This window comes from Daphnia pulex, chromosome 1, assembly GCF_021134715.1.
Source record: "Daphnia pulex isolate KAP4 chromosome 1, ASM2113471v1".
Taxonomy (NCBI): domain Eukaryota; kingdom Metazoa; phylum Arthropoda; class Branchiopoda; order Diplostraca; family Daphniidae; genus Daphnia; species Daphnia pulex.
In genome coordinates, this window is record NC_060017.1 from 3,077,879 (window position 1) to 3,103,852 (window position 25,974).

General features: G+C 41.5%; 3 protein-coding genes across 3 annotated transcripts; 1 reads left to right on the top strand and 2 right to left on the bottom strand.

Moving 5' to 3' along the window:
• Nucleotides 1-1,083: 1,083 nt before the first annotated feature.
• On the bottom strand, nucleotides 1,084-17,286 carry LOC124210456 (tyramine receptor Ser-2-like). The gene is made up of 8 exons (XM_046608519.1): nucleotides 16,617-17,286; nucleotides 16,325-16,420; nucleotides 16,040-16,167; nucleotides 11,156-11,279; nucleotides 10,445-10,662; nucleotides 4,442-4,862; nucleotides 4,209-4,295; nucleotides 1,084-2,187 (listed from the first exon to the last, which is right to left on the bottom strand). The coding sequence occupies exons 1-8, from the start codon at nucleotides 16,962-16,964 to the stop codon at nucleotides 1,504-1,506; spliced, it is 2,106 nt and encodes a 701-aa protein (XP_046464475.1). The 5' UTR covers nucleotides 16,965-17,286; the 3' UTR covers nucleotides 1,084-1,503.
• Nucleotides 17,287-17,814: 528 nt separating this feature from the next.
• Nucleotides 17,815-20,223, top strand: LOC124191195 (tRNA pseudouridine(38/39) synthase-like). Its single transcript, XM_046584274.1, has 11 exons — nucleotides 17,815-18,108; nucleotides 18,172-18,290; nucleotides 18,357-18,387; nucleotides 18,459-18,589; nucleotides 18,656-18,675; nucleotides 18,744-18,763; nucleotides 18,838-19,080; nucleotides 19,155-19,447; nucleotides 19,522-19,671; nucleotides 19,729-19,862; nucleotides 19,936-20,223. The coding sequence occupies exons 1-11, from the start codon at nucleotides 18,040-18,042 to the stop codon at nucleotides 20,013-20,015; spliced, it is 1,290 nt and encodes a 429-aa protein (XP_046440230.1). The 5' UTR covers nucleotides 17,815-18,039; the 3' UTR covers nucleotides 20,016-20,223.
• A 310-nt stretch (nucleotides 20,224-20,533) lies between these two features.
• Nucleotides 20,534-23,015, bottom strand: LOC124191117 (E3 ubiquitin-protein ligase AMFR-like). Its single transcript, XM_046584163.1, has 8 exons — nucleotides 22,473-23,015; nucleotides 22,140-22,397; nucleotides 21,817-22,063; nucleotides 21,672-21,745; nucleotides 21,459-21,602; nucleotides 21,241-21,364; nucleotides 20,968-21,185; nucleotides 20,534-20,900 (listed from the first exon to the last, which is right to left on the bottom strand). Exons 1-8 carry the CDS (start codon nucleotides 22,740-22,742, stop codon nucleotides 20,562-20,564), a joined length of 1,674 nt encoding a protein of 557 aa, XP_046440119.1. The 5' UTR covers nucleotides 22,743-23,015; the 3' UTR covers nucleotides 20,534-20,561.
• Between the last annotated feature and the right edge of the window lie 2,959 nt (nucleotides 23,016-25,974).

The window sequence follows — 25,974 nt, forward strand, 5'->3', positions numbered from 1 at the left end:
TTCCATCCGACTGTATAACGGTAAACAAATCTGCTGCGAGTCTGTGAAACCGGTCGATCCACCGGATGTCTCCGGTTTCCCAATGTTTCAGTGGATTTCATTTCCGACTGCTCTTAATGGCTTCAGTCTTTATTCATGCAAATGAAGGTCAAATAAATGATTGATTAGAGAACTTCTTTCTCCAATTCCTTTTTTTGTTCTTGACGGTTCTTTATAGTTCCTTATTAACAAAATAATTTGAACCGACTACCGTAGGTAACAAGTATTGGAAAATCCGGCTACGCACAGAAAGAACGAATGCAAACAACTCTACAGCCAGAAAAGACAAAGTAATTAATTTCCATCGGCTTTGATAGGTTACCGATGCGTGGATCCTTGTCTATTCCGCTCTTTAAATTGCCATTTCAGACGGTCTGTCGCGTTGTCGATTGATTTTTTATTTTATTTTCATGGTCCAAATGTTTTGTGAGTGTGGGCCCTGACATTTCCAAATCAATTTCAACCCTTTCAAGCCTGACGCTCAAGCTTTCTCTCGGTGTTGGCCCGTTAGCTAGGCGGCACCGAAGAATTAAATGCAATCAATAACGATGTAGGCGCGTGCTGTTTACTGCCATTGCTGTACATATAAGAATGCCAAAAAGAGGAGGCCCAATCTTATTTTATATACACACTTTCGAATTGTTGTACACCCTTTTGATAACAACAGTTTCGTCAGAGTGTACACAGTGATTATAGCATTTTACGGCTGTACACGAATGGACCTATATACAAGTATATCTGACGTAAGCCGCTGTTCCCCCTTATATATATATATACTTGCCGCTGATTGATCGCCGCGTATTTTTCTTTCCTCGACGGAATCGGACGGAATAGGTTTTCGGTATTCTTCAGAGATTGCAAGTTTTCTGTTGACACCGTAATAATCCTTCTTCCGCCGCACTATATTCTGCTGTGCGGCCCCACGTCTTGTAATTTCTGGTGCGTCTTTTTATACATATAGAAAAGCAATAAAAAAAAGGAGCACGATTGATTGAAATGGAACTTTTGCAGCTTCTCGATCAACCAAACACCCACGAGGCGCGTATAGAAATGCGATACAAGTTTTATTTGATTTCGGATGCATATAAGCTCTGAATATAATAATTAAATATATAGGTTTTCTCAGTTATGAGAAGCGCTGTGCAATATATCAATACATAAGAAATAAGTAGGATGGAGAATGGCGTTGGGAAAGGGAAATCAAAAGTTAAACATGTCGAGTCACTTCCAAATCAATGGGCCAAAAAACATGCTTGAATCAATTCATATATACACACAAGTTGTCGCGAGTTCATTACTCTGCAGTCGAAAAAAAAGGATTTGATATGTACAGCTTTTATTATTATATCCGTGCTTTACGTCACCGAAATAATAGGATGAAAAGCGCCAGCGCGTTTTGATGGCATCAAGTTCTTGGAACAGTGGAATTGGCTTCGTCTTGATTATTTATTCTTTTTTTTTTTTTTACAAACAACAGTCAACTTCCGAATGCTCGGTACATTCCGGAATGACTGAAGTGGAGCAGACGGAGCGGTTGTTCATACTCAGGGTACGCATCAAAAGGAGCGGACTGCCGCCACTTGAAGTGCCGCCAGCACCCCTGGCCAGTCGAGAGGTGAGACCTCGTAATCTGGACGTCGTCGTCGATCCATTAGCCGTCCGGTTGACTTCCTGCCGCTCGTGCTGGTGCGCGTTCAGAGAGACCCCGGCTCCCATGCCAACGGAAAGGTCGTTCAAATTGTATTGGCTGCTGAATTGGCGACAATGACGGCAGTGTTGACCGCCAGGGGATCGGTCGCCGGAGAGAGTAGCTTCGTGTCCAGCTCTGCTGGCCGGCGATGAGAAGGCGTTGGAGGCCCGACAGATGCAACGCCGCCGGACGCAGCAGCAGTAGCTGTTGGCGCAGATGCAGCAGCAACAGCTGTGGATGCGACGCCACATGGATCGGCGGAAGTTTTTCGACATCAGCGAGTAGATGAAGGGATTCAAGCACGAGTGGACGTAGGGTAGCATGTTGATGACGACTCGCAGAAAGTAGATGCCCTGCGAGAAGTACTCCAGTCCCACTTTGATGGAGATTTCCATGCAGATGCGCGAGCCCCAGCAGATGAGGAAGAGCACGATCACCAGGATCAGCATCTTGATCACCTGTAATTTTGGATATTATAACGAAACGAATCAAGTTGATTAGCATTAGGTCTTGTATGTTGCTCTAGAATTCGACAGCACTTAGACTCTTAGACGTAGAAGCACTTCAACAAAAATAATACAAAAAAGGGCCAGATTATGTCTAACCAGTTGGTTACGAGACCAACAATAAATGAATTCACGTCAGTTAATACTGCAGCTCTAGCCATCACATGTATAATAGTCTGTACTGCTGGCCACGGAAGTTGCTGCCAATCTCTTGAATTACATGCCTCTCTAGTTGCCCAGCTTTATATCTTTTGTGTTTCAGTGCCAGCTCTTAGGATAGAAAAGAATCTAAATCATTGAGTGACTCCGGCTTCTTTTAATGGGATACAGTCTCCTCGAATATACTACCGTGTACGGTAGAATCGCCACCAGGAGGGGAAAAAGAAAGTGGTTAATAGGATGGAGAAGAAGAGCATGACGGACAAAGTGCAGCAGCATAGTACAGTAAGTCTCTCGTTAAAATTAATTTCGAAGCCGGCTGAAAATAGCCAAGATGTAGGATGTATAAAAAAAAAGAAAATGTCTTGTTGCAAACGTGAAGAACGGAAGGAATTGGACATTATGGATTGAGATGATTACATATGTTGGTGGCTGTTTGCCCAATCAACGTCATTTCAATTATCAACTGCCTGTACATCAGGATCAAACGAATTGAGCTTATGAGTCTTTGCGTGCATGTTTTGGCTTAGTCAACTATGCTCTTTTGTCCCGGAAGAAACTTAACCATCAACCAAAGACATTTTCAAACAGCTTCAGACCGTATTCATATGGGTCGGTCGTCGTACTGTTTGTCGCCGCCCCGATAGTGAACTCTATCTGCTTGATGCAAGTCCTTTGAAATTTATAGAAGCAAAACGGGGGCCGTGGTGCGTATACAGCGAACTAATAACACTTGTGCAAGCAGAGAGAGCTTTGTAAATTAGCAATGCTTTGTGTATCTGAACAAGTGAGCATAGTGTACGCATGCCCGGGAATAACCCACAGACAATACTTTCCTTTAATATGCACCGCCAGTAGTAAAGTACGTACGGTAGATTAGGCGTTATTGGAATATTCTTTAATGTTAATAGCGAGCCGAATCTGTCCGACGCCGTGCAAGTTATGACAGGACGATATATTAGCATCTGATAGCAGCAATACCCACATGATTTATGTGTCACAGCTCACAGACTGGAATGGTCGCAACGCCCAATAGCGAATAAATATATTAGCTAATAGATGTCTTTTTCAAAATTTACATTTTCAAACTTTCGTTCGATGTGTCATCGTTGTGTCCATAAATATTTTGTTTGGAGTAGACTTCTTCTTCAACCCGCCCGTGCATGGCTCTCCATGGAAAGGATATATAACTATATTGCAACTAGGATATAATAATACCTTACAGAAACTGATAACAAAGAAATATGCTAATACAGCAGCTATATAAGGTTCGCGGGTTATTACGTCAGAAACGGTCGAATGTCATAACCGGGAAGACTAAACCGCATTATTTGTTATATTAGACATGTCATGTGCTGTCGTAGTGTTGCGTTTGCCATATGTTCATGGTTTAGTTTCGATCGATTTCTTATAAAATGTGCATCGCCCCCGTATACCTAACCGAGCGGAAACACCTAATGATTAAAGGGCTTTACGCGCAGTCATCTATTTTTCTTTTTCTTTTGAAAAAAAAAAAAAAAAAAAAAATAAGAAAAGAAAGGAGGCTCTCAAAAGTTCCTCAAAAGCGCAACGCTAGATTATTTGTTGCCTCGGATAAAAACTTCAAAAGGAAGAACACAAGAACCTTATGGTAAAATGCGCCCCGAGCATCAGACTTGACATTCTGTTCTGATATCAAGAGATTGACGAACCCAACGTCAAGAAAACAAAAAACACAAAACAAAAAAAATGATCCTACAACAAATGCTCCTCCCATCTACGTACACGACAGACGTACGTATATAGTCACCAAAAAAAGTCAGAGATGACGTCACCTGTTTCCTGGCGTTACGGGCATCCTCCGCTCTCGCCTGATGGACTCCGATCTTTCTGATAGTAGGTCGAGCAGGTCTCAATGTTTCCTGTCATCGCAACAACGAAAGAAAAGGGAGAGAAAGAGAGCGATCGAATATTAGAAGATGCATGTTCGGGTTGAGTGCGCGTGAGAAAAAAAGGCAACACAGCATCAAGAACGGGAGCGTGCATGGGCGTGGAACAAAGTTCTTACTCTGAGATGTTTCCTAGCGAGTATTAAATGAGACTCGCGGTGATGGGGGTTGTTTTCCGGCGAGGATGGAGTGGGCGGGTGATGATGATGATGATGATGATGGCCGTTACTAGCGGCGCCGGCGAATCCTTTACAGCATGACGAGGCCTGATTACTGGCCGCGCACGGTCCGTGACAAGGCAGCAGGCAAGCTTCGTGACCGCGAACTGGCAGCAGGGCAGTCGAAGTGCCCGGAATGGTGGCGGCGGTAGCTCCGACGACGATCGTAGTTCCAGCGACGGTTGTGGCAACGGCTCGCGGGACCGATGACGATGATGACGCAGAGTCATTGCCGGACTTTTGATTGTATGGCCATCGACTGCTGGTGCTGCTGCTCCCGCCGCGCCATCGCCTCTCGTGGTGACGCGACGGTCTCTCGTGACTGTCGCCAGAACAAAACAAAAGATACAAACAATAGAAATAAAGGTTGCTGCTGCCGGCAAGCAAGCTAATAGTACAGCAGCACTGCATGGTTCGGAGAATGGCGGGGACTCTCTGTCCGTATAAGCGAACAATGTAATCGTCCGGTCGGTTTGGCCCACTTTTTTTTTCTCTCTCTCTTCTCCCTTTTTCCGTGTGCACTCGAACGGTCACTCCCCGGCAACATCAAGCCAATAACAACGGCAAACGGCATCAACAATAATCACAACTGCAGGTGAACAAGGGAAATCCAAATATGTTTCGTCGTGGGGGAGGTATTACGTATTATACGCGTTCATTCCATGCAGGTGCATGGCTGGTCGAGCGCGACCATCAATGGCACGAAAATGTGCATTTGTCAGACAAAGAAATACACGCGTTCGTGCTCAATCAACTCCCCCGCTGGCTTGATGATGTATACCCACCGGCACGTTTCCTTTTAACTTTAAATCGTGTACGCAACTATTTCTTGCTTGTGATGATATAAAGCATATACTAGCTACTCTTTTATCAAATTTGTTTGTAGCATGATGTCTACGGATGTCTACGAAGGGAAGTCCAATTGTTGTTGAAATCCTGGCTCCAGTCTTTTTGCCTGCGACATTTTATCCGTGTCCACTATAAACGTATAGTACTTTCCGTGAATTCAAATTTCTATTTTCGTTTATATACGTTACTATTCGGCAGACGATGGGTCAGCTGAGATAGGTTGCCATCGTCAAGTGAAATTGACGTTATAGTAATTTCGTTAACGATACTTACAAAAGAAGATTGCAAAGAGTCACGAATCATTCGACTTGTGACAAGGGGATATTGGAACATTACATAAGAGCAGGCTTACCATCTGTGCTGTTGCTGCGCTGAAAGACACTGATAATCCGTACACGGATTCCCGTGGCTAGATCCCCATCAATTCCCGAAGGCAGCATTGCTGTAGCTGCCATTGTTATTTCTTATAGGATCCTCGTACTACACTTGACGCATTTCATTTGTACTTTTTCCTATAGGGCCCCTCAAGTCCAAATTGGGTACACTATAAAGTGAATTGCATTTCTCACTCCCGACGGCTAAAAAAATAATCACGAAGTATATATGTCTCATTATGTTAATGAGTGTCCGAAAAATCCCAGGGTAATTTTAGATCCCGTCAGCCGTGTCGGAATTGCGTCATAACTCTCTTGATTGATGTAAACGCGTTATTCCCCCTAATTGTTGCACCGCATTGCGTGTTTTGTTGAGGTTGATTTGCTCAGCACGTCATCGCTCATCGACTGAATTGAGCGCGTGACGGAGTTATTCGATTTTGTCTTTATTTCCCACCATTTCCCAGAAGATAACGACGTAGGCTAATCTGTCGATCGAAGTTCAATCGACTAGAAAGAGAGATGACAAGCTTGTTTGGTTTCCGCTAATTGACGAAAGAGACGACCGAAAACGTGAAAGTTCATTCAATCGTCTATATTAATGGACGACACAGAAAACATGCGGGGGGAAAAGGGACAGTCGGAAATTTTCACATCAATTTTTATTAAAGTGGGCTTTGAACATCATCAAGTGTTTTTTTTTTCTTTAGCCAATGAGGATATCTTTGAATGAATCAAAGGGAAGTTCAAGGTTTTCGCTTTCTTTCCGTTTCTTCAACATTCACGCTTCTTTGCGTGCAACCCATGCGTTCTACTAATCTTCTAATATCTCAAACTTTGCCGTCAGCTTTGTTCACTGCGGGTAAATAACCAATTATGTGGCGGGAGGCAAAGGTTATCCTATATAAAACCCTTACAAAAAGTCACGTCTTATATACGTCTTGGAATGTATGCTCTGTTATTCTATACGTTTGATCTCGCTCCTTTAATTTTCCACCTGTCTCCCACTTCTCTTGTTTAAAAAAAAAGTTCCCGGCATGCCAATAAGTCGAATTCTTCTTTTCTTCAAGTAGTAAATGTCAGCAGGTTAAAATAAGAAGAAGGTTACTCGTTTTTTTACGCGCATTATGTGTCGGATAATGGAATGATGCATCGCAACGCTGGATATGATGCCAGTTATTCCTTTAAGTTTTTAGTGGGGATATAGTATAATGGTGCTGTGCAGAATACAGTGAGAGGTATAGTTTAAGGCGGATATGATTAGGGCGGGGCTTTAATGGTCCCATTGATCTCTGCTTCTGTATCCCCCCAAAAAGGGTGCGGACCGCTTTATTGTCCTCAGCGTTCAACTTTACCTTCCTTTCAGTCTAACATCGTATGTATTGTAACCTTTAGGCTTTAATACTTCCATATTGGTCTATTCATCTTTGAATTACATCATCGTTACTACTTATACTAGGCACCGTTTGACGCTGAAAGTATCCATGGCCGTCGGGTACACCAAAAAGTTGGGTCAAAATTCTGGACGTAAGGGATTTAAGGGAATTCACAATCTATTGGAACACGACAGAAGCAAGTTGATGTGGTGGGCCTATTATCTCTCACTCTTCAGCTAAATTCATTGCGCAATATTCTACGCATCGGACGCGTGGGTGTTATAGAAAGGACGAAACATTCTCAAGAGCTATATACTGCCCAGCATAGACAGACATTGATAAATTAAGTTGTCTTCCAGAGACTCTTAAGAGGACATAATAAATTAAGAATACGCTATTGCGCAATTGGCTTTGGGCGCCGACATTCTTTTTTTTTCTCGCTTCGAATTGAACGGAATTCTGCTGTCAGCAGAATTCGTCATGCTAACAAAACTATAGATGCAGGATTAATGGCTCCCGCGATGCCACTGGCGCAATCACGACCGTACGATTTGGACGCCTATACTGTTTGTTTTGTATTCTTCTTTTTATTTCTCTTGTATAGATCAAGTCAATAATACAACGACGCACATAAGACTGCCTGACACTCAACTACCAACTCCATAAAAAGTAACAAGTTATACAGCTTTTGACTTCTATTCTAGGAGCGCACCACCTTCGTGCCGTGCCGTACTGCATTATCGACCCTCTTAAAACTATAAAACGTGTACCCGGCCACCTATTGCATAATAATATTCCAGCATTACCCTTTCTCATGGGGTCTTGGCTCCCGCGACGAGGTGTCAAAATTCTATTTGAGCAAGTTCACCCATAATATAACGAGCTGGAGAAAAAAAAATCTCTTTGATATTACGTACATTTTGTGGGCTTATCATATTTCTGGTGTCTTCTCTTGTTCCTCGCCTTGATGTACTACCTTATTGTCCCTATACTGTTACATGAATAAATTCGCCTCTATTGGCAATGCCTGCGTATATTTAACTTCCGGTATAAAATTTGCATGATTATAACCTGCTGAGGTCGTCTTCTCTCCAGTCTTTCACCTCTGCCCTTTTGCTGCGTGAAAATAGACATTGCCTTTATCGATACAATTCCGCAATCTTTGTTCTTCGATGAGTTCGATCGAATGTTAACAAGTTTGTTTCCTGTGCACGTGCTGCCCTGCCTGACGCTGTGCTCACGAAGAACAACACGAGGGAAATCAACGAGAAGAATAACAATCTGTTTGCAAATTCGAAAAAAAAAGCAAACGGAAAAGAAATATGGCGCAAGCTGAAAAAGGTAATACAATACTTTTGATATGTTATTTTGTTATTGTTCTCTCAGCTCTTTGCACTAGCAGTCGTTTCTCCTGGAAATGTCAGATGCTCGCGCATATCTTCTGGGCTTTGTACAGCATTCAGCCGAAAGTTATTCGAGCACGGCCGGCACGCAAGGGGGAGACTGCGCGAGTTAATATAACCGATTATTCCATGATTTACACAATATTCGGCTGAGCGAATATTCGGCATTATGAAAATGGGCATTGCACACTTGCCTCATATCAATACAGCATTCCTCTAGAGTCGTAAGTCCAGCGCCTTAGAGAATGCGGAATCGATCGACATAGAATCCAGCCAACTCCAACTATTACGGTAGCCTTATCGAATAAACGGGCCGGGCCGGACGCGCAAGGATCGAAAGTTATTTCAATAGACGGAGCAAGAGGTACGCGCTGGAAATTCTACATGACCCAACCAAAGAGCTCAAAGACGCTCGCTTATCTTTGATTGGATATGCTGAATGGCTTGAATAACAAAAGTCAAGTCTTTTTCATCGTGCTGCGTTGGCGGAAACGGACAATTAAAAAACCGACTTACGTATAGTAACGACCGAGTTGACAAAGCCAGCAGGCACTTGGAATAACAAGGGATGGTTTGAACTACAGAATATGTGGAAGCGTCACACTTAACTCTATACGACTGAAGTCTACTACTGCTGCTGGAATCTGATCAAATTTCAAATGGATGCTTATGTAACAAACAAGCACTGCGTTCTCCGAGTCCCACTACATTTCCCCTTTTCCAGAACATTGAAGGTGGGCGTCGTCTAGTGCGTGTACATTGTAAAGTATATCTACATGTATGTATGTAGTATGTATAGGCCTATAGCCTACGCTTGTCAATTGTCACCCGCTTCCCAGGCAGTTTTACACACAAGCGACACACGTGCCTGGGTTCCCACTCGGCTTTCTACAATAAGCTGCGTGCCAGATATGGGCGACAATCCTTCGTCAATCGTCATCTATTACCTCCACTGCCGTTTTCACACGCTCTCTGGGGCTTAAAAAAAGGTATTTGTTTGATTGGATCGTATCGATCGTCAGTATACGCAATCGTGTCAACAACGAGGTGTCTTACGCGGCATTTCGCTTCAACACGAATCCGATCCCAGACTTGCAGGCCCTCTTTTAATGGCCGCCGCCTCGGTTATTATTACGTCGACGCTGCTGTGTGTAGAAGCCCCAAATTCTTATACCACGCCCTGCGCCAAGAAATCTGCGAAATTTAAAAACTCTCTTCCCACCCACTCAAAAAACCTGATGCTGCCAACGAATTTCAATGGCGGAGCAGCAAGGAAATCAAAGTCGCTCGTGTTCTGTTTCCATTGATTTATTTAAATGCTACACTTCCGTTCGCCAGGGAACTCATTAAAAACATATTCCGTTTGCGCTAAAAATGTCGCGGGCGATTCCGAAGAGAGAGAAAGAGGGAGATAGAGAAAGAGTATCTAGCTCTTTAGTCAGATGATTAATGTTGCATTTAGTCTATTTGTTGAGTGGATTTAAGAAGACGCACGGGGGGAATGCAGCCGGAGGACGGAGGTTTTCCGCTTGATGGTGCTCGATTGCCAACAGGCAGCAAATTGTTCTGGGAAGTAATTGATATCAACTCTGTCCTGCTTTATTATTACTGGTCCCCGAAACTCGTTTAATCGAAACACGCATTGTTGATTGTTATGGTTGTAACTTGATCGTTGTCGCTCTCTCCTGTAATATAACAATATTTGCTGTATACTACCTGCTGAAAACCTGGTCAGATCTTGCCATTGTTCGATAAGCTCCTATACTCGTACAATATAGCGCGCCAGTAGCGAATTATTAACAGACCGGCAGACGATGGTCTGGGGATATGTGCAAGATACCGGCTATACCGAGAGGCCGGCGAATGTATATTATAGACGAAGGATTATGTATGCCAGCCTACTTGGTGTTGGTGTTGGTAAGTACTCTCATATTTCGGGTGGAGAGCCACAATTCCCGGATGACATAAGTGTAGCAGATGATCATGACCAGTCCTGGCGCTAGCAGCAGAATAACGGCCTGGTAAATGGCGAAGATAAGACCGACTCCTCCGTCTGTTTCGACGCAATAATTAACTGTTACAGACTCTTCGCCGTCGGTGAACGTCAACGGATTCGTCCCCTAAAAGGAAAAAGAAAAACGAAAAAAACAAACAAAAAACAAATGCGTCAGCATCATATACATATAATTGCCATAGAAACGGTGTCAACAGTTCATTATCGTAATTGATTTTACGATGGCGGCTTTATACGTACGTATATAAGAGTGTAACTTTAGAATCAACATTATCAACATGTCCTTCTTTGCAAAAATATTCGTTTAATTTTAATGAGCTCCGAGTGGTTCGGTGTTTATAGGAGCTTATTCAGCAGCCTTCAAAATTGCCTTCAATTGAAAGGGTAACATATAAAGGCGAAACGACGATATATATTCGCCCGGATGATCATAATATTTAAGTGCTGTTTATTTGTCAGATGCTTGGCGTAATCAATACGTCACTCATCAGTGGCCAGTCTAGTCATTTATTTACGTGCAAGAGTTTGATGGGGACAGTAGACTAGACAGATGAGACTGTTACTTGGAGACCCCCGACCATCAACTGCAGTTTACGTACCTTGGTGAAGAGAACAGGCGCGGTCAACAAGAGTGAAACGATCCAAACGACCAGAACAGCTCTGCGGCAATTGCTCATGGTGCACACGGATCGCGAGCGAATTGGAAACACAATCACTATAAACCTGCTCCAAACAAAATTACGGTTAGCCCAAACAAAAATAGCGAATTTATCGTAGACATCGCGAGGACGCAGTCTGTATACATACACCAGCCCGGGGAAGGATATGTCAACCGATTAAAGTGGAAGCCAAAACAAAATAACAAGCGACGCGCGCGGGCGGCAACAAAAAGACGTTGCAAACAAATCTTCGTTTAAACTCGTTTAAACCATCGCGGGGGCCGAGCGAGAGTTATTTAATTATTTTTCGTTTTTCGTTCGTTCCGAAAACACATTTTTCTTCGTTCCCTGTTACCTATCTTACCTTAATCTTGCATGCGGGTCAGAAATGCCTAATAGCTGGTTGCTGTTTAATGGGAAGTTATCTCGACACGGGCGGCCGAAAAAAGGTCGAAGAAGGAAATATAATCAAGAAGACTGCGTAGGCGCGACACGCGCTTGTCTTCGGGGACTAACACCGGACGGGTAACCTTTCATCACGTCCAACTTTATCAGCGAGTTATACATCAACTTTGATCTTCTTAGACTTACGTTGTTTTTTTTCTCGGTATATATCCAGATACGAGAGCTACGTACGTATACATACGCGCACAGTTTGACGCCAATCAGAAACTTTGGTTCCACGTAGAAAAGTGATAGATGCGACTTGGCCGATATGCCGATCGCGTGATAAAGTGCTGACACAAGTCACAGGTTTCCCAGCATAGATATCCCCGCTCTCTTATCCTCTCGCTATGTAACTGAATATGTGTGATTGGATGGTCATGATTGTTTAAAAAGCCGGCCTGTACACTATAAAGATATAGGTATATCTTTTAACTTCTAACTGTCTCTTATGTGTACGGTATACCGACCCAGGGGAAATAAATCTAAAATGATAGAGGACGCTGTCAGAGTGGATCAGCGCAATCAGACTTAAAATGGACTAACCGAAATGGGAGTGCAACTTGCATTTGTAGAGTGCCAGCATATCCGAAAATGTATAAGCTCTTGTACAGTTTGAGTTTGAGATGCACATGCAGGTACTCTCGGCATTTCACATCGTCTTATGGCGCCCGCTGTAATGTGCAATTCAAAAGCATGCCGTGTAAGCCCCTGCTGGATGGCCTATTATGCATATCTCACATGGCGCATTTCAATAACTTGTAGCTACGCGAACTGTCGAGCTTACATTGAACATCACCTATTCACCTTTATTAGCGACCATCAAAGTCAATCGGCAAGATCGATAGACGTATCTAGAAGATAACATCGGAAGAGAGCCACTTCTTTCACTATTTTCCTTGCAAGACAATGTCGCATTCGCCAGTGTGTTTTTTTTTTTATTTTTTTGATGTTGTCTAACATGGCTCCAGGATAGAAGGCCAATGGGGAATTCTTACTGGAATGGAATAGCTGGAAAATGATTTTTTTTTTATTTACTGTAAATACAAGTCAGGAACGATAGATATAAAAAGATAAGTTTTGATTCGGTAACGTATAGTTTCCGGTATACGTCATGCGGAATGAAGCCATCGCTTGACCGGAAATAACCGGAAGAAAATTGCCGAGAACCCCCCCAAAAAAAAGGAAAAAAAAGGGGAAGTTTAACGCTTCGGTACTTTCCCTTCTCCTATTCTTTGCTTTTCCTTGAATCAAAGAAAACTAGACACGGCATCTCTTGACAACGGGAAAAGGAACAAAGAATTAAAGAAATCGCCGATACGTGATACAACCCATCAGATCATTGACTTTGGCAAGGAACCTGGCGCATCTATTCGACGCAACCAAAGAAGCGAGAAGATAAAGGAAATCAAAAATGAATCCGAAGAAGAGATGAAAGAGCCCCCTCTCAACCCGCCAATCGTGATGCCGATGGAACAGCAATTCTCATACTTGGCCAGTCTGATTTTTACGGCTTGCATCGTTACCACGACTCTTATATCTAGCCTTTATACGTGAACTGCATTATCTATTATCTACTTGTGCTTATAGGAGCTTGCTGTTCCGGCGGAAGAAGTCCACAACGATATAATAAAAATGTCGATTGTTTTTCGATGCTGTGTCAGCCATAAGGGCCATTCTCCGCGTGTTATAACTGCATGCGGTTTCCATTGCGGCCAAACGGGATAGCTGTACGATTTCTTTGGTTTATTACCGGAATATAAGAAAGGAATTAAACGTCGGATCTCAGACAACTTTGCCCCACTCAAGCGAAATGGGTTTTCCTTATTCATTTATAAGAGTTTCGGCTCCTTGTCGCTCGATCCTCTTCCAAAACGAATTGTTCTTCTTTCATCTTTCTACACATCAATTCGATGGGATGGAAGTCGGCAGCACGGTCCTCCGCTTCTCTCAAAAAATTCTTCTCTTCTTACTTTTGACGATTTGAGATCGGTCTGTTTTATTGGCTTATAGTTGAGGACGATGTTGTTGAGTGTTGCTGCACAGTTGAGACCCCCCTCGAATGATGGTGATAATGAGGGGGACGCCTGTCAGTGTTGGAGGCCTTCAACATTCTTTTGGCTCGGCAAAGGAGAAAGATCATCAGACCAGAAATACATTAGGATGACAATGGAAAGAGTTGCTGCCGTATCTCGAAGCCTAGAGTTGACGGTTGACCCATCGTTAATCACCGTCGGTTACATATCGCGTATATACCACACCCAGATTGCCATTCGTCTTGATCTCGGTTCGCCATTCGTTTTCGCTTTATTTTCACGGCGGCGAACGTAGATAACTTCAGTCAAGACGGAGGGGGGGGGGGGAACGCACGTCCGTGCTCACAGATTATTTGCGTTATTCGACATAACTTATTGTGTTATTGCGTTAGACGCCTTTATTATTCTAAGACTAGCGCTATAGTACGACTGTATACGTGGGTGAATCCAATAATCCATCGCGGACGTGACGTTCCGATGCAGTGAACGAATTAACGCAACTGGCGTCTTGTGTGAAAGCATCGCCGCAGCAAAGGACAGGATTCGACTGCTTGTCTAATTCAATTTAATTTTTTCCCCTATTTCTGTAATGGTTTTTCTTACGCTCAATCGAAATCCCGTGTCGCTCCTCGTGTAAAATCCCGGTAGAACCGAGTCTTAATCAATATTCCGTCACGTACAAAAATTGGCAAACGGATTAAAAAAATAGACGATGGCTGTAGAATATATCCAATCAAATCAACATGAAAAAAAAAACGAGACGGAATGGGAAGATCTGTCCGTGTTGTTATTGAATTTCTCACATTTTCTCATTTTCCGACTTCCGTTGCTCCGCCTCCGCAGGCCCGATTAAATAGTGCCTGCCTAGCCATTATGTACAGGGACTCATTTGCACTAATGAAATTCCAACGCGTAATTTCCACTCAAGTGAAAAGCTAGCAAGCGCACACAGTTAGTACATACAGCATGTGGTGTGTCCCTGTTTTGTGTGTCCTTGTTTTATGCATGCGGTGCTGCTGGCCCTGTGAGGTCCCTGCGACCCGATCAGTCTAGACTAAATAGAACCATCCGGATAGCACCAGATCTTGTGTACAAGCGCCGTGGTGCGTTCGGTCGATGTATGACATCCCCATATCACTCTTATTCTCTCCACGGTATACACGCGAGGAGCGGAGCCTATATACGATATCTTTTTTTTTTAACGATATATGAGCACATAGTCTCAAAAGAGATGCAGGCGCAGAAAAGTCGACTAATGACGACCGCATTATGCGCTGCTGCGCTGTGGTGGCCAGCGCGTCGCCCTATAGGTCGATCACGCAAGATTCATTTCTCTTCTTGACGATCTCCTTTTTCCCCATCAGCCTCCACTTGTCGTGTACATATCTCGAGGCTCCATCACTGCCCATATCCTTTTCGCTAGCTCCTCCGGGGGGACTTCGTATATATATATGTTATTATTATGCATGTGTGCATGCCCTCACGATCCAGTGATTCTGTTTTGTTATTATCTTTATTACAATGTAGCCTACAAGATGGCAAGTGGCCGTGGGCAAGTATTGCGCTATATCTATATTGGCGGGACGTGACATGTTGCTTGCAATTTTCAACCTTCATTTGGGGGGTTATTTTTTTTGGCCAGGGGCTGCAATATTTCGGATATAATGATACAAGCTAAAACGTGCAACGATCCAGTCGACATTGTCTTAATTCCTATCAAATCTTTGCAAACTCTTTCTCATGTATAGTCGGCTGGGTCAAAATGTTCTAATTATGTCTTATATACTCACGTTGCTATAGGCAACCACAAAGAGACCACGACCCGGTTAAGGTTATTCTTTTCGTCACACAATGGAAACCCACGTCATATGGACAAAACAAAACACATGTCATACGAAGGAAAACTCAATTGCGATTTAGGCGGTTAACAATAAGTTAATAACGTTAAAAAAAAAGGACGCCCATAGCTTTGAAGACGCCTGATTATGCTTCTTATCGGTTTAACGAAATTTGTCTTCTAACTGGAGTATAGTAACTCTTTTTGACAGCAGATGAGTGCGGAAGCGCGATAATGTCCTACAGACAAAGAGATTCATTTGGGATACTCTGCGAAGTTGAAGTTTTCTATTCTTTTCGTGTGGATGAAAAAAAAAAGATGCGATATCCTTCATGAATGCCGTGTGATTGGCCAATTTCATATCTGCCTTTTTTTATTTCTTTCGAACAAGCAGCTTTGTGGGCTTAGCCTGTCGTGCCGTGCATCTGAATCAGGATACGTATAGTCGGCTCATGCAGTATACGCAGTAAATACATACGGGACTTTAAATATTGTAAAAAGATTTACCTTTCTAGAGATACGGCCGTAAGATTGAGAACAGAGGCGACCGCCGAAAGAACTTCGGCATATTTGGCAGTCTTGCAGATGGTTCCCGCTTCGTCCCATTGGATGACAAAGTACTGTAATACTTCCAGCTACATCGTCACAGCCCCGAAAAAGATGTATCGATATTTCGACGGAAATAGCCAACACCAGCCCAAAAATAAAACAACAAATGGAGAGGAGGAAATGATGGCAAAGGCATAGATTATGTATTATGCGTCTGGACACAATTGCGAAACGTTGGCTTACCGGAGCGCAGACTAGCAGCAGAAGGAGGTCGGCAGCTGAGAGAGACACCAGGAACAGAGTTGTTCCGTTTCGCGATTTACGATCACCGATCATTCCCTTAGACATTAATCATTCATCATATAATATTAGTTATGCAGCGTAACATTTGATTATTGATTTTTACACTACAAAGTCATTAGCGATAGGATTGAGTTTGGACAAGAATAACAAATTAATGACGGTATACTACGAAATGTGCAACTCGGATCAAGTAGTATATAGTTCCATGCATTATCGTATTACTCTTGCATACCATCATGGCAGTGACGTTTCCAAGCACGCCAATGACGAAGATAACTGAATAGCTGATGAGCATCGCTAAATTCTTGTCGATTTCCCACTGCTCCAGTATCTTTTTGGGATTGGGCATGCACACAATATCTCGGTATATTTCAGTTTTGAATCCGGGGCGCGCTGACGACGAAAGATTGAAACCAATTCCCATGTTGTTCCAGACGCTGCCCATTCCACTGGAGCCAGCGCCGACAGCATTGAAGACATCCAACACGGGCACCCATTCGGCCGAGTCATCCGCCGGCTCAGTTATATTCCACAATTCGCCAGGGTAGAGGCGCCCAGAAATATTGACACAAGCCATCATGGATTACTGGATTACTACTGCAGCACAACTGCACACCAACAAATAAACAGTTGTGGTTCCAGTTAGGAATTAGGGGAGACCGGAGACCTTTATAGCGCACGACGTCGAGCACTTCTGAAAGATTAGGCCAGGTGCCACATTAATTCGGCTTTCACGACTTCTCGGGATGGAGCGTTCTGAACATTTCGACCTGCAGTAGGGACCCCAATTTGCTAGACTGAAAAGCTTGGCGACGGATAAAATGGTAAGTAGCCTGTGCACGTCGTGTAGTCGACGCAATGAATGTGGACCGTCTCGTCTAGGTCGTCCACCTAGACTCGATGAGAACAAATACCAAATTTTACACAATGCCATCATTTCCCTGGAGGTTGGCCAAGAGCGAACGCAAGCGCAGTAATGTTTGCTGTTGCTGATCATTTTGGCAGGGAAACCTATCCGTCGAACGATGTCATAAATTTGCGTGCGCGCTTCTTTCGCAGTCAAGGTTTCAATTCAACTGGAATGAGCTCCAGTGCCAAATGGTCTATCACTTCGGTTCACAAGTAGATTTGAGAGACGCAGTAGATAAATTCCTCGAATATCTTATGGGTCCGTCCGTTGGCTGATGTATAAGGCTTACAAGCTGTCAGCTGATGTCAATATTTCATTATCTGTATACCACAGAACTATAGAGAATAACAATACGTATGAAGATATTTTCATGTGTTTAGCTACTGGATATGGTAAATAATTTTTTTAGGTAGCAGTATTCTTAATCTGCACGAAGCATGCATGAGGATGAGGTATTTACCCTTGTTTGTTATTATTTTAAGGCAAATAGGAAATATTTTTTAAAGGTGGCAACCCTGTGTACAAGTATCGTCAATCCGTCTGCTCGTTTTCGAAGTTGCTTGAAATTTTGTCTAACAAAAATAACAACATAATATCGCGGGTTTTAGGTTTATTTGTAAAAGTATAAATAGGAAGGAACTTTTTTCTTGATGCCAGAGAGATTTAATAGTATAGGAAGCCAGCTGTCACCCATTTAATGACATAAATCTGAAGTACTACAATCTACTAAGTTACAAACCTTAAAATGTTCAATATCAAGGTGAATCCTCGCAAGGCGAAGCAAAACCAAGACCTTCAGTCACTTTCAAAAGAAGTATTATTGTTAAATATTATTAGTAAAATTAAATATTTTAAAATAAAGGGTTTTTTCCGTTAGGAGCTGATTGATCGTGTTCAACAGTTGGAGTCACATGTGATTCAACTAAGAAATTTGCTAAAACCGAAAAGTGTTCCTGATAAGCATGAAATGAAACAGAAAGCTTTTGATCACAAAAAGTAAGTTATATTTAACATATTTGAACATGTTTTGAATTTTCATCAAATTCTTTTGTTTATTTTCAGATATGCCAAAAGACATGTGTTGCTACAAGTGGTGAGCAATTATTTAAGTCTAAACATCAAGTTGGAATTTCTAATTGTAAATGTATTCACAATCCCTTTCAGGCTTATGTTGGTTGGGACTATGCTGGTTTTGTTGTCCAAGAACATACTGAGAAAACTATTGAGGCTGAAGTGTTTAAAGCATTGGAAAAAACTCGATTATTAGAGAGTCGTGAAACAAGTAACTACCACAGGTACTTTGATTTATTTAGTTTTATTTCCATTCACTTTATTTATTTATCTAATTTTTTGCTTGTTAGATGTGGTAGAACTGACAAAGGTTAGTTATTTAGTTTCTCTTTAATTACACTTGTATTTGGTTTTAATTTGGCATTTTTTTCTGCTTAGGTGTTAGTTCTTTTGGACAGGTATTTGCTCTAAATTGTGTCTTTGATGTTTGGGCAGCCGAAGTTTGTAGCTTTAATTTTATTCCATTTTACAGGCTATCTCTATTGATTTGCGCTCCAATTTATCAGAAGGCAAAGGTGTTTTTATTCCAGATGGCCATCAAGCAAAAGTTGGAAACACCGTCGAAATCGACTATGTTGGTATACTTAATAAAGTTCTTCCTCCTGAAATCAGAATGATAGCTTGGGCGCCGATAAATCAATCTCTGAGTGCTCGTTTCGACTGTCGGCAAAGAACGTACCACTATTACTTTCCAAAGGCTAATCTCAATATAGAGGTAAAATTTAAAAAAAAACTTGCTGTATTTACTAATCGTTAATATACCTATTCTCTAAATCGTCATCCATGCAGAGAATGAGAGTCGCCTCACAATCGTTGATTGGGGAACACGACTTTCGCAACTTGTGTAAAATGGATGTGGGCAATGGAGTCATTAAATTTGATCGGCGAATAATGGACATTCAAATTGAAGCCATCGATGATGATAAGACGAATAGCTATTCAATGATACGATTGAAATTAATAGGACAAGCATTTCTCTGGCATCAAGTCAGGTGTATTGTTGCCATACTTTTTCTTATTGGACAAGGTAAAGAAGAAACGACAATTATCCAAGAATTACTTGACGTTGAACGCAATCCTAGGTAACAGTAACTCGACTCAAATTGTTTGTTTTTTTTTTAAATACTTTTTAAAATATTATTTTATCCAATCATAGGAAACCTCAGTATGGGATGGCGTCTGAAATTCCACTTAATTTGTTCACTTGTACTTATTCCGATGATGACTGTCAATGGATTTACGATGCGGAATCTCTTCGATATGTGATAAGCGGTTATCAGACGCTTTGGGCCGAAAATAGCATTAAGTAAGCAATAAAAGAAACGAATTTTTTGTGAAATCTTATTAATGTTTATTATTGTAGGGCGACGATGATTAAAGAAATGTTGAACAGCCTAGAAGGTTTGCTTGATGACAAAATTGAAAGTCAGTTAAAAGGTCTGGTATATGGAGTTGAACCGAAAACGTATCTGCCGTTAATGGAAAGGCAAAAATGCGGTATTGAATTCACTTGACGTGGTATTAAAATGCCTTAACTTATCACTTCTGTTTTAAAATATACATATTGCAGAAAGTTTGGAAGAGCGTATCCACGTATACGCCAAGCGCCAACGAATAGAAGTAATTGAAACTGACGCCAATTGCCCTTGATGCCTGATCATGTGTTAAAACTGCAATTGTGAATAAAACTTCTGTACCAAGGATCATGCTTTATTTAATTTGAATTTTTAGGGGTTTAAATTGTTGCCATAGCCATATTATACTCGCATAAAACGCTACTTTTGAAAGAAAATCACCTATTCTTGTTCAAGATATTAAGGGAAAGATTTATTAATCTCAGAAGAAAAAAAATGTCACACATTTCCGATTTCGTCCTCTACATGTTTGGTAATCAAATGTTACTATTGATTGCGCATTCACTTCGTCGGTAGTGAATCAGTAAAATCACGTTTGTAGGCCCTGTTTGACAGTGAACGTCTGTGTGATGGGACTAGCTTGCGGCATAGAGAGGGTTTTCTTCCACGCCCAGTCGAGCGAAGCGGTATTTCGTAATTATTAAAAAGGCACTATCTTTCTACTCATAATTTACCTTGCCAATATACAAACAGGTTTTTTGAATTATGAGATGCACTAATGCATAATTTACGCACTTTAGGATCAATAACAAATTAGAATCACACGTGTATAGCAAGAAAATCAACTTTCAATGATAGTGGAATTGTTTTCGAGTGCTTGTCTCTGAAGAAAGCGATTTCGAGCTTCCGCGATTAATTCATGCTTACGACATTGAAGAATGTGTTGTCTTTCTTGCGGATCATCAACAAAGAGCTTCTCTGGTTCCTGGGAAACATCAAATTGGTTTTCTTGCCTGGCGAATGTTGGCAACGTAGATAGACTAGGCTCTTGTTGAAAGCTGGGAAGTGTGGGCAGAAGACGACCCTCTAATATATTCTCAACTGTTAAGTCTACTGAGCGAGTTTGCCGTAGATCTTCAACGATAACAGAAAACGAATAATCGGGAAACAATTGAAGTACCTACAACGATAAACATTTAAATTGTTGAACAAGAATTAGTAGAATTTTATGATAGATTTCGTCACACCTGATCAGCTAAAGCTTCCAATTGAGAGTTTTCTGCAGCTGCTACTACCGGAGTATCAGTGTTTTGTTGAAACAGTCGACTCCAGCCCGTCCACGATATAAAACTTGCAGTTTCCCGGGGACGTGAAGACGAAGCAGTTTCTTTCGATCCATCTTCTAAAAGTTGGCGTCGACACGTAGGGCACGTAGGATCCTGTTCCAACCAGTGCAACAGACAACCTATACAAGTATAGATAGATGAAGGATTGCCTCATTAATTGTTATGAATCAATACCATGATGAAAATGATGACCACACGGCAACCGTCTGGCTACAGCTGCTGCTTCCCAGCAAATGGCACATTTGTTATCCTCCCATTCAGATTCGAGTTCGAAATGGAGTGTTTCCAAGGGACAGCACTATTATAACAGAATAAATTACTAAATGATTAAAACTAGAGACTTGGCAGAAGAAGGGGAGATTAAGATATTTTAGATCGACTCGAGTACAAACCAATTCCACCAATTTCAGCAACCGTTTGTAGTTCCCGTGTCGCCGGAGACGTCCACACAGCTGTTCGTAGAGCACTCGCAGTTGCATGAAAATGACCAAAGATGCCATAGAGAGCAGCATATTCGCTCGCAGAAGCATGTGAATCTAAACGAAAAGAGACAAAAAAGGGGTTACCGAAATTCAGTCGCATTGCAGAAAGCAATTTCGTCTCACATGATGTGCCAAATCCACAACGAGGCATGAAATCTCCACCGCCAATTCCACGTAGTACGACGAAGGACTCCACCCTATGATCCAACAATCGTCAGATGTTTGAGCACATCGAGAGTCTCTGTTGCGAATGCGCAACTCAAGTAACCTTGAGAGATCTGATGGATGGGCGGATGACAAGACTGCAGGTAGAGGATGTATCTAAAGATAACGTGGGTGGTACGTAAAGCCAAGAGAAGACATTCCGGGGCGACCAAGGCAAATGTAATCCATCCAGCGCGTTGTCCAACGGCGAGGCAAATCAAAAATAATAATCCCGATGCCACCAGAATCGATCCCAGCAGGGTAAGCAAGCGGATGTGTCGATTTCGAGGGGTACATGGAGTCATAGATAACTATAATTTCGCCAAACATAAGATAAATTACAATACCTGTTTGAGCTTTTAAAAAAGAAAGATAAAATCCAATTACATATTCAAATCTGTCTTGGCAAAGTTGAGCATGAATGTGTAGAAAGCCAATAACAGAAAACCAGGACCCCCATAATATAACACCTTCCATACTTTGAACATTTTTAATGCCAAATATAAAAATAAATTTGTAAAACACAAAATTCCAAAACTTGTCTTTGATGTGCTGTAGTTCAGAAACTCTTAGTTCCCCAAACACCTGCTTCTGCAGCCAATTTCCAAATAATACAAGGAGGCAGTAAGCCATGTTCACAACAATCTGTAAAGGATAGAAGATAAAAAAGGATTAAAGTGTTGGATATTGACTAATAATATAGGATGGCCATGTTCTAACCCAAATGCAGAGACTGTCATGGATAGAAAATGACACAATATCTTGAGCTCTGGAGCTGAGCCAGTAACGAGACAGGATGTTTGAAATAAATGCTTGCAAGGAGTTGGGAATCTCTTGGCTGCTATTCGTTTTAACAAATTGCATCCTCCATTCAGGGTTTTGTGTTTTTTCTGCAGCGTAGTGAAGAGACAAACCCAAAAGAGAAACACTGACTACCGCGTAAGCTTCCAAACTCGGGAGAGGTAGTCTCTCAAGTAGTAAGACAGGCATGTTGTTGTTGTTGACACAGAAAAATTGGGTTCACAAGACGACAAAACTACTAACAAATCTGGGGTGAAAATTGCATTTGAAAACATCAGCAGAAATAACTAGGATTAGCTAGCACAGCAATTCAAGGCAATTTCATCTTGATAACACTGCGTTATCTAACGACCATTTCGATAACAAGTGCCTTGTCAAATGATTCAATAATCCGAAAATGTGTCAAAACTCTGATAAGGCGGGTAAGGCTAAACAGCATCTAGTACACGTAAACACTGCAAACGGAATGAAAAAAAATTACTGACGTTTTGGGCGTCAACCTCAAAAAGTTCCAGCAAACTATTTTCTAGCAAGGTCAAAAATATGCAAAAATTACAAGGCAGATTTCGTCTCGCTATCCCCAGGGGAAAAAATGTATTCAATGTCAACTTTGCATACATGTTCTCAAATGTAGATGTAGACTGAATTGCGCTCTCGGAGACTCGGACAGTCAAGCTAATAAATATTCAATTATTCATTACGCATGTGATGCTGGGACTGGGCTGAATCTGTTTTTAGATCGACGAATACTGGTTTGTTATTAAAAATGAAAAAGATACGTCACAAGTCTGAGTAGATTTTATTGTTTTTACTCAGAAACAACTTCAATAAGATCCCTTAATAATTTTCTGAGATATATTCGCTAAATATTCCGCAACATTCTCCCGCACCAAAAATGCTCAGTTTTATGGCACTGCCCTAAGACACGCATAAGAGTACTCAATTACGCTAATCTAAATTGCACTCCCGAATCAACCTTGAAAAGAAAATGTATTCACTATTATTATTTCTGCTTTGATGGCAACGCGTGATGGAAGACAGAAAAAAGGGAGAAACATCAGAAATAAAACGTTGTCTAGCTGCATGTCTAGCCGATTTTATCGTCTTGTTGGGCGGTTATGAAAAAAGTAGCGTGTCATTTCGTACCAGATGGGGACCGGAAGAAGGTGTCCTTGCACACACACGGCACTGTTATAACGCCTGATTTGCGTCCTCAACATTCGTTACAATAGGGCGTCAGCTCTGCAAAGTAACTGAACCGTTAAATTCTGTAAATGTTCACATTCGAGACAATTTGAATCCACTACATACCAAAGTCTTATCGCGTACCTCCTGATGGTCACGACAGGTCAAGGTTTCCATTTGAAATTTGCGCCCTGTTTCGCTTTTATCCGATGTAGTGGTAATCCTTCAATATAAATAAATGAAGCAACAATAACTTTGCGAAAACAAGGGATGGCTAAGTAATTGAAGTGACTTTTGAAGTTCATTTCATTTTCTCTTTCTCTGCACTTTAAAGAGAATCTTTTTTTTTTTTTCATTTTGGCTCTATTCCAATTTCTTATACTGTAGCGTTTTACAACACGCATTTCACAAGCAGTTAACATTTATGTTTATCATGTTAGTGTTAAGTTGTTATTTGCGAGGTTATTTGGTTGAGCCAAATTTGGATTATTGGAATTCAACAAGATATGTTTGCGGAAAACGCCGCTATACAGCTCCCAGCATTAAATGGGTAATATAGCTTCAAAGCCGAATTCTGGCTATCATTCCAATTATTTTTCAGACGAATTAAGACCTATTCTTCGTAGACGACCTTCCAACCTGTCAAGTAAAGAAATATGGAATTCTTTTCTTTTGATTAAAATTCTATTTTATAAGTTGTATTTCTTAAAAGACTGTTTATTTATTATTCCATGAGCGAGAGCAGTCTAAATGTGTGCGTCCATTAAAAACGGGTTAGTTATTGGAGCAGGCCCGCGTCAGCAATTGTTCACGAGTCGGTTGCATGTGACTTTGAAGAAGCCATAAATTTCGTCGCGTTGGAGACGCGAAACAAGACCAAACGACAATCACGCTGGGGTTTTCCATATTAAAGAAACTTGTTCGTTTCCTTTAATTGGATGGATCACTCTTTCGTGTTATTATCAAACTTGTGCAAAACATTATCGTCGATTATTCTTCGTATTTAAGAAATTCCAATGCCCTTCGAAGGTAATTTTTTTAAATTATTATCCGGACTAATGATGATGACACGAGAAATAATTATCAAAATAAAGAAAATTCAACGAACTTCTTTTTTTTTTTCAAAAATAAAAGATGCATCTTTTTTAAAATACTGCAGCTTAGTCGAATACGTTGCGGCGTAGATGCCGACGCGAAGGCCAACACGTAAATATAGAATTCACCTTTAGGCCATTGAACAACCGATCTATTATTTTGAAATATTCCTATCCCTGGATGTTAAATTTCTTGATTCTTGGAAACGTTCACGTGATTCCAGTAAACGTGAACGCCAAAGGTCTGATCGCTTTTCAATTTACTGGCACTTTGTGATGGCAGCAGTGGGACGATCAGCGTCCGCTCGACTAACACCGCACGATCTCCACTTAAGAATGGCACTCAAATCGATGATGAACGGCTCGACGGATCAAAAAATAATACATCTTTGCAGGTTTAAAAAATATCAATTTAGAACTTTAGCTAGAAGTAGTACGTAATATGCCTGCACGCGTGACCGTGACCGAACTCTCACGTGGCATACTATGATTCAGTTAGGCCTTTTTTCCCCCCGCTGGATATTTAATATTGGCTTGGAAATTGGAATCCTCCTCTTGTCGGAAAAATCGAGTGTGGGCGTGTTCATGTCGACGTACCTAAATTAGTCCTTTCAACATCCCTCCCGAATGAAAAAAAAAAGGAAACGTGATCAACAAATTTTCTTCAATTTATTTTTTTTTAACACAAATTCATGTCAATGTCAAAGGCGATAAACGGGAAAGCGGAAGTTATAATGCCGTTAGCTTAATGTAGCTTCAACGACGGGCAAAGATGACTTTTCCACCTTTGAGGCAATTCAGTAGCCAGTTTTATATTTTCGGTTCTTATCGCTTCTTTCCGGGATGTTGGGATGAGCGCGTTGATTCGATATTGTCCAGAAGAGATGAAACTCTTTTTTTTTTTTTCTTCAAATGGTATTGGGCGCTGCCTAGTGATACCACCGCGAGGGGAACCTTCAGTTTTCAACTTTGTTCTCGGTCAGTCGCAACTATCGGCTTGTCATCGTCATGGCGATTCACGATCCATCGTATATCATTCGACATCTGAGAAGAAGAAAAGGATCAAATGATAAACAAGGATATCACGAGTTCACTTACCTCATTTCTTCGAACTTGTGTGTACAGGTACGATTTTGACCTTC